The sequence below is a fragment of the Barbus barbus genome (assembly GCF_936440315.1).
Source record: "Barbus barbus genome assembly, chromosome: 3".
Classification (NCBI taxonomy): domain Eukaryota; kingdom Metazoa; phylum Chordata; class Actinopteri; order Cypriniformes; family Cyprinidae; genus Barbus; species Barbus barbus.
The window spans coordinates 38,443,254-38,457,140 of record NC_136731.1 but is presented as its reverse complement, the minus strand read 5'-3'; the positions used below and the strand labels follow the sequence as shown (position 1 = coordinate 38,457,140).

At 36.5% G+C, this 13,887-nt stretch overlaps 1 protein-coding gene across 1 annotated transcript; it reads left to right on the top strand.

The window, feature by feature from the left end:
* The first annotated feature begins 1,787 nt into the window (after nt 1–1,787).
* On the top strand, nt 1,788–12,321 carry LOC306850366 (solute carrier family 35 member B1). The gene is made up of 9 exons (XM_079385953.1): nt 1,788–2,389; nt 4,509–4,612; nt 4,774–4,904; nt 4,983–5,013; nt 7,817–7,977; nt 8,061–8,187; nt 10,154–10,260; nt 10,376–10,529; nt 11,279–12,321. Exons 1-9 carry the CDS (start codon nt 2,268–2,270, stop codon nt 11,329–11,331), a joined length of 990 nt encoding a protein of 329 aa, XP_079242079.1. The 5' UTR covers nt 1,788–2,267; the 3' UTR covers nt 11,332–12,321.
* The last annotated feature ends 1,566 nt before the right edge of the window (nt 12,322–13,887 follow it).

The window sequence follows — 13,887 nt, the reverse complement described above, 5'->3', positions numbered from 1 at the left end:
AGTAACAGTCTCACGTGCGCACAGCAGCACAGTAGTTTCGTTCTGAGTGAAAATAGGGCGGAAAAGCTGGGAGGTTTTAAAAGAGTGCTAAGGGAATTATACAAATTAATATATCAATGAATTAATTATATGAATGTACCTCTGAAGGTTCAGACTGTCTTCAGAAACGATTTGATGGCATTTTGTTCTCATCTTTGCTCCATGTAATACCTAAAGGAAGTGTTCGCGGAGTTCACAGGAATCAGCTGTAATTCAGCTTTTCCGTATAAAGCGCCACCTGCTGCCAGAGAGTGTATTTACAGACACTTATTTACATTCAGTCTGTGTGCAGTTTCTGTCTGGCCAAAAAATTTACCAAATTTGCATGACCTGCTGTAAATTTTAACCGGTTGATGAAAAACAAACTTATGTACATTTAAACAATTCAGATAAGCTATATAGAATTATTTATAGAGCAGATAAAATACATATAATCATTTATTAATTATCATTTTAATTTAACCCTTTTCTTTAAAGGCTGAAATGTGTGGTCTACCTTTATGTTAAACTTTTTCAAAGCTTTATTTGAACATTTACATTATTTATTTGAACATGCTATTAAACTGGTGTCAGTCAAGTTGTCATTTAAAATCCAGACCTCATTGGTAATGTTATTGTTTTAGTGATTATGCAAACAAAAAGTCATTTTATTTGCTGTTTGTTGATTTTTAAGTATGAAACTTGGTGAAGTGATTTATGTTTCGGTACTTTTTGAACATCTCCAGCACATTTTAACAATATCGTGATAATACTGATAACCGTGATAATTTTGGTCACTATAATCGTGATGAGAAATTTTCATACCGTTACATCCCTACTTCACACCAAGCTGCTTGCCTATTGCAGATTCAGTCTTCCCAGCCTGGTGCAGGTCTACAATTTTGTTTCTGGTGTCCTTCGACAGCTCTTTGGTCTTGGCCATAGTGGAGTTTGGAGTGTGACTGTTTGAGGTTGTGGACAGGTGTCTTATATACTGATAATGAGTTCAAACAGGTGCCATTAATACAGGTAACGAGTGGAGGACAGAGGAGCCTCTTAAAGAAGAAGTTACAGGTTTGTGAGAGCCAGAAATCTTGCTTGTTTGTAGGTGACCAAATACTTATTTTACCGAGGAATTTACCAATTAATTCATTAAAAATCCTACAATGTGATTTCCTGGATTCTTTCCCCCCATTCTGTCTCTCATAGTTGAAGTGTACCTATGATGAAAATTACAGGCCTCTCTCATCTTTTTAAGTGGGAGAACTTGCACAATTGGTGGCTGACTAAATACTTTTTTGCCCAACTGTAAATGTTTACATTTAAATTTAACACTTGGAATTCTATTTCATATCAGCATGAATGAGACGTACACGTGATGCATGCGGAGGAACTCTATGCCCCGCCCTCTTAAAGATCCCCGCCCTGTGATTGGCTGCATGTCGTCAGTTTTTGCTTAATCTCAACGGCTCTGATTTGGTCCAATCCAAGTTATACACATACCGCTACGTAAAAATCTAAACTGCTTATTTTCAAGAAAGGCCCCACAGATTTGTTTACAGGGACTCGTAGCTAATACCGAAATAAAATTCAAGCCGCGTACTGTCAATAATGTACAAAAACATAGACAGAGCCGAAAACCTGTGCTGGGAGGGAAGTCTACGCGATTCAGCAAATAACGACCTGTTCCTGGCGTAATTCTGTATTTTAATTCTCTCTTCGATCCTGATTAAGTTACAGGCATATCAGCAGAGTACCTGGAGTTCCTCAGGTCCTTCTCCTCTAGTGTCATTTGAAAACATTTATTACAGGCAGCCCCAGCAGTAGTTATCATCTGCTAATACTAAATGTCAAAAACAGACCTTTAACTCAGTATCTCGACTAGAGAACTGCTTAAACGTTTGAGGCTTCCTCCTGGAAACAAACGCCGTATTTTTTACCTGCATTCGCTCGCAGGATAATTTCAGGATGCGGCTGTTTGGACACAGCTAGCGCGCGGTGCTTTTACGTTAACCTTACTCATCTGTAAACTGCATAAAACATAAATAAACGCATGGCAATACGAGCGGAAGTGTAATATCGCTTTCAGACTAACTAACAGATGTAATAGAAGAAGGAGAGCCTTATCATCAGAGCAGCCATCATTTCCGGGGGGACCGATCGCCGGTAGAGTGGATCGGGACGCAGGAGCGCGGGGGACGGGGAGCGGAGCGGTGTCCGTGTCCATACCGAGACTACTGGACGATAGCATGGCCGCCGGGAAGGCAGCGAGCAAACCGTCTGTCTGGCAGAGCGAACGGCTCCGGTTCATCGTGTGTTTCTGCGGAGTGTTCGTGTGTTACTTCTATTATGGGATACTGCAGGAGACGATGTGAGTACCAGAAGACCGTGCACAGATTTATTTAACGAGATATTGCATTTCTGCATTTCTTTTTTTCATTCATTTGATTGCTACTCAATTAAATTTTCTGCACAGTTGCCATTATTGCACTAAATGACTCTCTGCACATGTGATTGCAATAGTAAGTAGAGAGGAAACGACCCTTTGAACTATTTCACCTTGATAGTTAAGACTCTTGAGTAAATGAAGACATGCAGCTCTAGCATATATTCCTGTAAAGCAGTGCTTCTCAAGCAGTGGCCCCTCTTTGTATAGAGCAATATTTGCAAAATAAGCCCCTTCTATCTAAGCTGACTGTAATAAAACTGTAGTGCTGTCAAAAGATGAATCGCATCCAAAAATAAAAGTTTTTGTTTGCATTATATATGCGTGTATACTGTGCATATTTATTATGCATATACAAATACTAACACATGCATGTTTATATTTAAGGAAAATGTTGTTTATATATTAAATGTATTTATGACACAAAATATAAGAATATAAATGTAGATATTTTCAATATATATACTGTATGTGTTTGTATTTATATAATAAATATACACAGTACACATACATATATTATGTAAACAAAAACCTTTATTTTGGATGCAATTAATTATTTGACAGCACTAAATAAAAGAAAAATAAACTAAGTGTAGTTTTTACATCTTTATAACTTTTAAAAAATCTAGACTTTACTTTACTGAGGCCCCCTGGGGCCAGTTGCATAAACAAGTCAGGAAGCAATCAGTCTTACTTTTCATAGTTAAATTGGGCCAGTCTGCCTTTTTGTAACTGGCTTTAAAAACATTATGAACAGTTTTGAAGAAAACAAATTAGATTTGACTAATTTTTAAGACTCGTCGAAGTAATTTATGTAACTGGCCCCTGATTAAAAACCACTAATTTAAACTTCTAGCATAATATAATGCAATATAATATTGGTGTAATTACTAGTAAGCTATCTCTAGGATTCTGTATTGCAATTTTGTCAGTAACTCTGGTAGCACTTTATTTTACAGTCCTTTTCCCCATGTGCATACTATGTACTTATTGAAGTAATTACAATAACTGGGTAATATCTAGGTACTACTAACCCTGAACCTACCCTTAAACCTAACACTACCCCATGTAGTTACCTTATATTACCATTACTTTCTTAGGTATGTACACTTTAAGTACACGTACTGTAAGTGCAACCGTAACTCTTTATTAGATACTAATCAGAAGTTCCCCAAATAATTCAACTTGTATGTTTTCTAGCTGTAGCTGGAACCTTTACTGATTTTACTTGTAATTATTAATTAGTTACTAGTGCTTATTCATACTAGGTTTTATTCCAGATTTAGGAACTACTACCTATTTAGACCACCGTGTCAATGTCAGTTGTAAGCTAGTAGTAGCATAGCTTACTAGATAGAGCTTTTTATCTTATTAGATATGGCTACATTATAGTTCAAATGAAAATCTTACTAGTAAGATGTTTTAAAATATTACTACGAGCATCTAGAATGACACAGTTTCAATATAATAAATATATGCACCATTGTCTATTCAGTTAGTACAAGAAAAACTGGACTAAAGTTAATTTGTTATATTTAGAAGAACTAAGAGAAAACTGCAGAATAAGTAATGATTTTACCAGCAACAAAATGGGAATATAATATTCAATTATATATTTGATATATATAAGTTAGAAGTGAACCACAGATATTATAGCTAAGACAATGTCACCAAACTAAGTTTCAGGTCAGAAAGTTGTTCTTTGTGTGTCTCCAAGTAACGCAACCCAGCACAATGTCTTTTTCCTTTTGAAATCTGGTTGTGATGGTTTGTCTCAGATGAACAAGGAGTGATTTTCTTTTCAGGTTATACTGCCATGTTTTTAACCATTTCATCTCTACACACTGTTTTGAACCCCCTCGGATGTTTGACCTTTGTTGAATATTTTTGTCAAGCGCTAAAATTAGTTGCTGCTGTAAACAACAATTTCTTCCCTAGCTACTGTTGGTTATTTTTACCTCCAGTGATTATTAAGTCTCCTTGTTCCACACAGCTGTTCCCTTCAATCCCACAATTCAATGCCTCTGTCTTCTGTTTCATCCAGCACGCGAGGAGACTACAGTCAAGCGGGGAAGAAAGAGAAGTTTCGTTACGCCACCACACTAGTCTTCATCCAGTGCATCATCAGTGCTGCTTTCGCCAGACTCTGTGAGTCAAACAGATGTTCTGATTGCATGAGTGGAGATCATGTGTCGTTGTATTAAATGGGTGGCATCGTGTTATTATGGCACACATAAATGTTGCTGCAGCAGGTGTTTAAAATCTGAATCGCAAGTAACTTTTGCATGCTCTCTGTTTTGTGCATGTAGTAATTCAGTTTTTTGAGGGCTCAAAGCAGGACCACACGAGAAGCTGGCTGTATGGCATGTGCTCTCTGTCTTACCTGGGCGCCATGGTGTCCAGTAACTCGGCCCTGCAGTATGTCAACTACCCCACACAGGTCTGCACAGATCTCTACTCGCGTATATCTGATTCTCTTCCTCACAACATCCCGCTCACGAGTCTTTGTTCTGTCTAGGTGTTGGGAAAATCCTGTAAACCAATTCCAGGTGAGCATCTTTATCTGTTTTAATCACACAAACACAGGAAAGAATGTAGAACATGCTGGGCTTGTTTTACTGTAGTTCACATTCAAAAAATACACTCATGGCTTTAGTTCAAGTTTATTTGTATAGCGCTTTTTACGATACAAATCGTTGCAAAGCAGCTCTACAGGAAATTAAGTTTCCACAATATATTTATATATTGCAGAACCTTAATATCTTTAATTTATGGCAAAATTAGGTAATTCTGTATGTTGTCTGAGCGTTGGCATCCTCTGAGGGGTTGGCATCATCTTTTCTCAGGTGTTTGGTCATCTCAGATCATTTAAGGGTTGGATCCAGACTGAAGCTTCTGTAATTCCTAGTTACCACGGGATGTTAATCACAAATAGAGACATAATTAGCGTAGCTGCTGTTCCATCTAAGCAAAAATGATTTGTTCAACCCAAGCTAAAGAATAATAATAATAATGTACATTTGATCAGATATAACTGCAGTATAAGATTATAAGATGCATTATGTGAATGCTTGGCTAAAGAGATGTGTCTTTAATTTAGATTTAAACAGAGAAAGAGTATCTGAACACCGAACATTATCAGGAAGGCTATTCCAGAGTTTGGGAGCCAAATGTGAAAAAGCTTTAGGGATTTACAGTTTCATTTGTACACACACTACCATTCAGATGTTTATGGTCAGCAAGTTTTTTTTAAAGAAATTAATACTTTCAATAAGCAAAGATGCATCAAACTGATCATAAGTGACAAAAGACATTTATAATCATACGAACAATTATTTTTTAAATTGCAGTTTTTTTTAAAACTTTATTTATCATAGAATCTAGGAAAGCTGCATCATAGTTTTCACAAAATAATAAGTAGTTTTTAGATACATATTAGAATGATTTTTGAAGGACCATGTGACCCTGAAGACTGGAGTAAATAAATTCAGTTTTGTCATCACAGGAATAAATTACATTTTAAAATACACTCACCTAAAGGATTATTAGGAACACCTGTTCAATTTCTCATTAATGCAATTATCTAATCAACCAATCACATGGCAGTTGCTTCAATGCATTTAGGGGTGTGGTCCTGGTCAAGACAATCTCCTGAACTCCAAACTGAATGTCAGAATGGGAAACAAAGGTGATTTAAGCAATTTGAGCGTGGCATGGTTGTTGGTGCCAGACGGGCCGGTCTGAGTATTTCATAATCTGCTCAGTTACTGGGATTTTCACGCACAACCATTTCTAGGGTTTACAAAGAATGGTGTGAAAAGGGAAAAACATCCAGTATGCGGCAGTCCTGTGGGCGAAAATGCCTTGTTGATGCTAGAGGTCAGAGGAGAATGGGCCGACTGATTCAAGCTGATAGAAGAGCAACTTTGACTGAAATAACCACTCGTTACAACCGAGGTATGCAGCAAAGCATTTGTGAAGCCACAACACGCACAACCTTGAGGCGGATGGGCTACAACAGCAGAAGACCCCACCGGGTACCACTCATCTCCACTACAAATAGGAAAAAGAGGCTACAATTTGCACGAGCTCACCAAAATTGGACAGTTGAAGACTGGAAAAATGTTGCCTGGTCTGATGAGTCTCGATTTCTGTTGAGACATTCAGATGGTAGAGTCAGAATTTGGCGTAAACAGAATGAGAACATGGATCCATCATGCCTTGTTACCACTGTGCAGGCTGGTGGTGGTGGTGTAATGGTGTGGGGGATGTTTTCTTGGCACACTTTAGGCCCCTTAGTGCCAATTGGGCATCGTTTAAATGCCACGGCCTACCTGAGCATTGTTTCTGACCATGTCCATCCCTTTATGACCACCATGTACCCATCCTCTGATGGCTACTTCCAGCAGGATAATGCACCATGTCACAAAGCTCGAATCATTTCAAATTGGTTTCTTGAACATGACAATGAGTTCACTGTACTAAAATGGCCCCCACAGTCACCAGATCTCAACCCAATAGAGCATCTTTGGGATGTGGTGGAACGGGAGCTTCGTGCCCTGGATGTGCATCCCACAAATCTCCATCAACTGCAAGATGCTATCCTATCAATATGGGCCAACATTTCTAAAGAATGCTTTCAGCACCTTGTTGAATCAATGCCACGTAGAATTAAGGCAGTTCTGAAGGCGAAAGGGGGTCAAACACAGTATTAGTATGGTGTTCCTAATAATCCTTTAGGTGAGTGTATATTACATTTAAAATGTTCAATTAACAGTTATTGTAAATATTAATAACATTTGAATATATTATTATGTTTTGATCAAATATTATGTTTTAACTCTAAATAATAGTCATTGCAATAAACAATAATATCCATCTAGATAACCTTTATAAAAAAGAAATGGCACAAACACACTTTCTAGAAAAATACAGTAAATAAAATGTAATGTAAATAATATAAAAATGAAGTTAATAGAAAAAAAGTTGTTTACAAATCATTATAAAAATAATAAGAAAAGTGAATTTCCAAAAAATGGTTTCGCACCATTTTCCCCCCATACATTTAGTGTCCATATACTTTTTTTGGCCACTGTAGTTTTTATTCATATCTCATCTGGATGTATTTTTGTTTAGACTACAAAATGTATGCTTGCCTCACATGTTCAATGACTAACGGTGAGCATATATTCCCATAGGGTCATATTTTTTTGGCTTATGTTTGTTGGACATATGGCAAACCGTTCTCTTTGTTCTTGCACTTCTTTTTAACCACCCAACAGAATTGTCTGCAGATTGATCATGGTGTTGGTCACGTCTTCTCATTGTGCTTTTGTCCCCTTGGTTCCACAGTGATGATTTTGGGTGTCACGATCCTAAGGAAGAAATATCCCATGGCAAAGTATCTGTGTGTGTTTCTAATCGTCACTGGGGTTGCTCTCTTCCTCTACAAACCCAACAAAGGCTCCAGCACATCAGATGAACACACATTTGGCTTTGGAGAGATGCTGCTGGTTGGTCTCTCTTTGAATCTGTTCCATTCTCTCCCGTATATACAGTACCATTTCAGCTGATCTGATGTGTGTTTGTTTGATAGCTGCTGTCTCTGACTCTGGATGGGCTGACAGGTGTAGCTCAGGACCACATGAGGGCACGGTACCAGACGGGAGCCAATCACATGATGCTGAACATCAACATGTGGTCCACACTGGTCCTAGGAATAAGTGAGTTATTAAAAAGAAAGACCTATTAAATTATAGGAACACTGGCACTCTGTTCGTGAAAGCACTGGTTATTAAAGATAAAATAATAAATATGACCCTGGACCACAAAACCAGTCTTAAGTGTACATATTTAGAAATTGAGATTTATGCATCATCTGAAAGCTGAATAAATAAGATTTCCACTGATGTATGGTTTGTTAGGACACTATTTGGACGAGATACAACTTTTTGAAAATCTGGAATATTGGGAAATTCGCCTTTAAAGTTGTCCAAATTAAGTTCTTAGCAATGCATATTACTAATCAAAAATTAAGTTTTGATATATTTACAGTAAGAAATTTACCAAATATCTTCATGGAACATGATCTTTACTTAATATCCTAATGATTTTTGGCACAAAAGAAAAATCGTATGTAAAGAAAAATACAATGTATTTTTGGCTATTGCTACAAATATACCCCAGCGACTTGAGACTGGTTTTGTGGTCCAGGGTCATATATGTTAATCACTTGAATATTTATTAACTCTTCTATCTGTGAGAATTTTTTTTTTCATGACTTCTGCATATGAGATGAAGATATTTTAGTGTCTGATTTTAAACTCATTATTAAAAAACAACTTATTTTTCAAATTGTCCATTCTAGTGAATCACTCAAAGTGTTCATGGAAGTCCCTGTGTTGCAGTTATAGTCATACACTACATTTTAAAGGTTTTGAGGCAGTAAGATAAAAAAAAATTAAAATGAATAGTTTTATTTAGCAATGATACATTAAACTGATCAAAAGTGATAGTAAAGAGATTTATTATGTTACAAAATGTTGATATATTTCAAATAAATGCTGGTCTCCTGAACTTTCTATTAATACTAATCCTAAAAAAAACTTAAAAAAAAAATGTAGCATAGTTTCCATCAAAACATTAAGCAGCACAACTGTTTTTATTAATATCCTAATCATTATTGTAAATAATAATAATAAATTGTTGAGCACCGGACTGGAGTAATGATGCTGATAAATCAGTTTTGCATCACGGGAATAAATTGCATATTAAAATATATTACAATAGAAAAAACTTATTTTAAATTGTAATAATATTTTACAATATTGCTGTTTTTGTAAACTGTATTTACGATGATATAAAAATCTGCACAGAAGTGTGCATGAGCATATTTAGCTGTTTATTGTGATTTTTATTTTTCATGTTGGTGCATCAAATGAGAAAGCTTGCATATCGTTTTGGTGTGCATGTAGTGAAATTCAGTGTTGAAAACATGCCTCTATTTTACGTATTGCCTTAAACATTTATAATCTACTTGGCAAAAATGACTAATTGTTTGAAATTGTGTTGCCTTATTCATGCTTTTAAGCCAGATCAGAGTAAATTTATACATATTTAAATATAATTTGAGTACGCAGCATTATTTCCTCCTAGTTTTTGCACCAAGTGGTTTTTAAATACAGTATTTCCATCCTTGTCAGTGTATTTTCCTGCAGCAGGGGGTGCTCTGGCTCTACGGTTGGCATTGCTGTTGTTATTATTTCAGGCCTGACAGAAGCAACTCTGCTGATCTCCAGCAGCTGTTCAGTCTGTCTGCCTCAGCTCTGAAAGGCATCTGTTCCTCACTTTTAATCTTTAATCTCATCACACATGCAGCAAACTTCCTTCCCTCCAAACCTCTCATTATGAAACCAGAGCGGTCCTGTGGTGCTCTGCTCTCTGAAGTTATCAGAAATAATGAATAGTTTTTCTTTCAACTAAGCAAATGCGAAAATTAACACTTGCCAAGCCAAAATGTGAGTAAAATCTGCCTTTGAGTAAAGATACTTGCCAACCTCGTTAGGGCATAATAAACACTTTTAAATGAATTTATGAATGTGATCACTGCAGCTAACGTGAGAAATTCAAATGTAACGTATACAAACCATGTACTAAGAAAATGATCTCTCGCTCTTTCTCTCTGCATAGTTGTGCTTTGGACAGGGGAGGTGTGGGAGTTTTTGTCATTTACTGACCGCTATCCTGGCATCATCTATAATATCCTCCTGTTCGGTATCACTAGCGCTCTTGGACAGGTGGGTTTGCTGTTTGTTTAACAACAGAACAGCACCATCTTTCAGTTAGACACTAACACCTTAATGAGAACGAGGTGATGATCCAGGGTTTTATTCTCCTCGTCTTTTCACCTAGACTTTCATCTTCATGACTGTGGTGTATTTTGGGCCGCTCACCTGTTCCATCATCACAACGACGCGGAAGTTCTTCACCATCCTGGGGTCTGTGCTGCTGTTTGGGAACATCATCAACACTGTGCAGTGGTTTGGTACCATCCTCGTCTTCCTCGGTGAGTGATCTGTTCTCAAAACTATATCATTGAACACTTATATTGTAATACACATACACACAAGCACTATGATTAAAAATGAAGCCTCTTATGCTCACCAAGCCTGCATCAAAAAAATTGCTCTGTATTTGAATATATTTTAAAATGTAATTTATTCCTGAGATGGCAAAGCTGAATATTCAGCATCATTACTCCAGTCTTCAGTGTCACATGATCCTTCAGAAATCATTTTACCATGCTAATTTGCTGCTCAAGAAACACTTATTATTATCAGTGTTGAAAACCGCTGTGCTGCTTAATATCTGTGGAAACGAAATACATTTTTCAGGATTCATTGATGAACAGCATTTATTTAGATTACAAATGTCTTTACTATCACTTAAATTCTGAATAAACGTATTAAATTCTAAAAGAAAAAAAAACTATTAATGACCCCAAACGTTTGAATGGTAGTATAATTTAACAATATAAAATTATATGTTTTAGTTAACTTCTTTAACTATTTATTTTCTTATACATGGGTACAATTTACATTTGTTTACAAACTTAATTTGCTGCATTTGAGCATAAGGTTTTGGATTAAAAACATTCAGTGATGAATGCCCACATTTTTGACTAGTCTTGTACTTCTGAGCTTGTTAAAGCTGAATCGTTCTATATTGAGCAGTACTAATAATCAGTCCAGAGCTGTAGGACCATAGTGAACGGATATATAATAAGCTCAACCATGACTGTGCTCTGTCTTTCAGGCCTTGGACTGGATGCCAAATTTGGAAAGTCTCCTAAGAAGACGACACACTGAAGACTAGAACGCTGTGTGTGTGCGTGTGTGTGTGTGTGTGTGTGCGTGCGTATGCCTGCGCCTGAACCCCTGAGACAAACCTAGACGTTTATTCTAAACACTTTACCACACTAACTCCATCATTGGTGTACTTCAGAGATGATGTTTTAGCACTCAAAATATTGTTATTATGCTGATTATCTGAACATTTAATTATGGGATATATTTGCCCATCATCTCGCAAAAATGGTATCCATGGTAACAGAGGGACAGTGCAAATGTGTGTCTGTGCCTAATCATAATCAGTCTTGCTCATGAGGCGAAATCAAAAAGATAAAGTTTGTATAAAATTGGACGAAGGTAGACACACCACAGCTGATTGTACTTCCTGGAAGACTCCTTCCAGCAAGCCAACCACTGAATTTTTTAACTACCACAATTTGTACTTTTGACACATTTCTATATATATATATATATACCTCCTAGACATTTGAGAAGTCAGACAGGTGTGTTCTGCCTAAATTGTAGTCTTAATTTAGGCAGGAAATTGTTAAACATCTGGTTGTCATTGCATTCCCCCCAAAAATGTATGTGTGTGTGCAGTGTTTACTTTGTGTATGTAATGCACAAACACCTGTATAGATGATTTATTTGTCAAAACATGGCTTTTTCATACCAGATATCATATTTATATTCATGTGTCTTGTTTGAAGTCAGCAAAACACATAGTTGACATTTTTTACAAAAAAAAAATAGCATCTGCATTATACTGTATCCTTATGTCAGAATAAAAATTTTATAGATTAATTCTACTCTGCATCTCTGCATGAAACGATCTGTTTAGAATCATAATGGCTGTTTAAATAAAAGGGATACTCAGTCAGGTTTGTAGAAGATGCCGATCGGGGAACGTCTGCCAAAAACGCTGTTCACGTCTGCCAGCATCATGTTCTCGCTCTGTTTGGAGGGAGAAAAACAACCAAATGACATTAAACACACACCCTGGATATGAATGGGTTTGTGGTGTGTATGTTTGCAAACATACACACCACATGTTTGGTGAGCGCTTTCGAAACCCTTTCGAACTCTATTGATTCAGAGCGCCAAAGTCACGTGATTTCTGTAGAGGCATCGTAACGCGTGAACCAGTGGTTTTAATAATTTCTGATTAGTTTTATAAATTTGTGTTAATAACACCGCCTTAGCCTACTTAAACTCATCAAACAAACAAAAAAGTCCAACAAATTAAACAACACACATTATACAGACACTTCATATTTAATAGTAGTAGGCTATTATACGATTTGGTCATTTTCGTTTAATATGTGAAACTTTAAATGAAACATTTGAAATTGGTGTTTTTATACATGTTTGAGCTGATCTTGTTTCATTTCTGACGAGTAGGCGTCACCACGTTTTGAACGCTTAGAAAAATTGAATAATTTTGATTTGTTTCACAAAGCTTTTCTCCCATGATCGCTATAAAGATTTGTTGCAGTATAGGCTATACAGTCATGGCCAAAAATTTCGGCACCCTTGGTAAATATGATCAAAGAAGGTTGTGAAAATTAATCTGCATTGTTAATCCTTTTGATCTATTTAAAAAATTCACAAAAATCTAACCTTTCATTGGATAATAAGAATTTAAAATGGGGAGGAAATATCATCATGAAATAAATGTTTTTCTCAAACACATGTTGGACGCAATTATTGGCACCCCTAGAAATTCTTATGAGTAAAATATCTCTGAAGTATATTCCCATTCATATTCACAGTTTTGAGCACTCCAGGGTGATTATGAACATGAAATTATCCAGCCATGCCTTCCTGTTTCACAGAAATATAAATAGGAGGGAAAACAAAGCCCAAATTCCCTTAATCATCCAACACAATGAGAAAAACCAAAGAATATATTTCTGATGTGCAGCAAAAGACAATTGAGCTTCACAAATTAGTGAAGTGGCTTTAAGAAAAGAGCTAGAGCAGTGAAAATTCCCATTTCCACCATCAGGGCAATAATTAAGAATTTCCAATCAACAGAAAATGTAATGAAACTGCCAGGAAGAGGACGTGTGTGTATATCGTCCTAATGCATGGTGAGGAGGAGAGTTTGAGTGGCTAAAGACTCTCCAAGGACCACAGCTGGAGAATTGCAGAAAATAGTTGAGTCTCGGGGTCAGAAAACCTTAAAAAGAATTTGTCAAACAGCACCTACATCACATGTTGCTTGGGAGGGTTTCAAGAATAATTCTCCTAGCTCATCCAAATACAAACTCCAGCATATTCAGTTATCAGACATGACTGGAACTTCAAATGGGACTGGCTTCTAAGGTCAGATGAAACTAAAAAATGAGCTTTTTAGCAGCAAACCCTCAAGATGGGTTTGGTGAACACAGGGATAAAAAGTACCTCATGTGTACAATGAAATATACTGCTGTATTTTTGATGTTGTGGGCCTATATTTCTGCTGGAGGTCCTGGACATCTTGTTTAGACACATGGCATCATGGATTCTATCAAATACCAACAGATAAAAAAAATCAATAAGTGACTGATTCTGTTAGAAATATTATAATGG

Coding starts and splice junctions, on each gene's coding strand:
- LOC306850366 (XM_079385953.1), top strand. CDS start 2,268: ATGGCCGCCGGGAAGGCAGCGAGCAAACCGTCTGTCTGGCAGAGCGAA. Junction 8,188..10,153: donor CACACTGGTCCTAGGAATAA/GTGAGTTATTAA, acceptor CTCTCTGCATAG/TTGTGCTTTGGACAGGGGAG. Junction 10,261..10,375: donor TCACTAGCGCTCTTGGACAG/GTGGGTTTGCTG, acceptor CTTTTCACCTAG/ACTTTCATCTTCATGACTGT.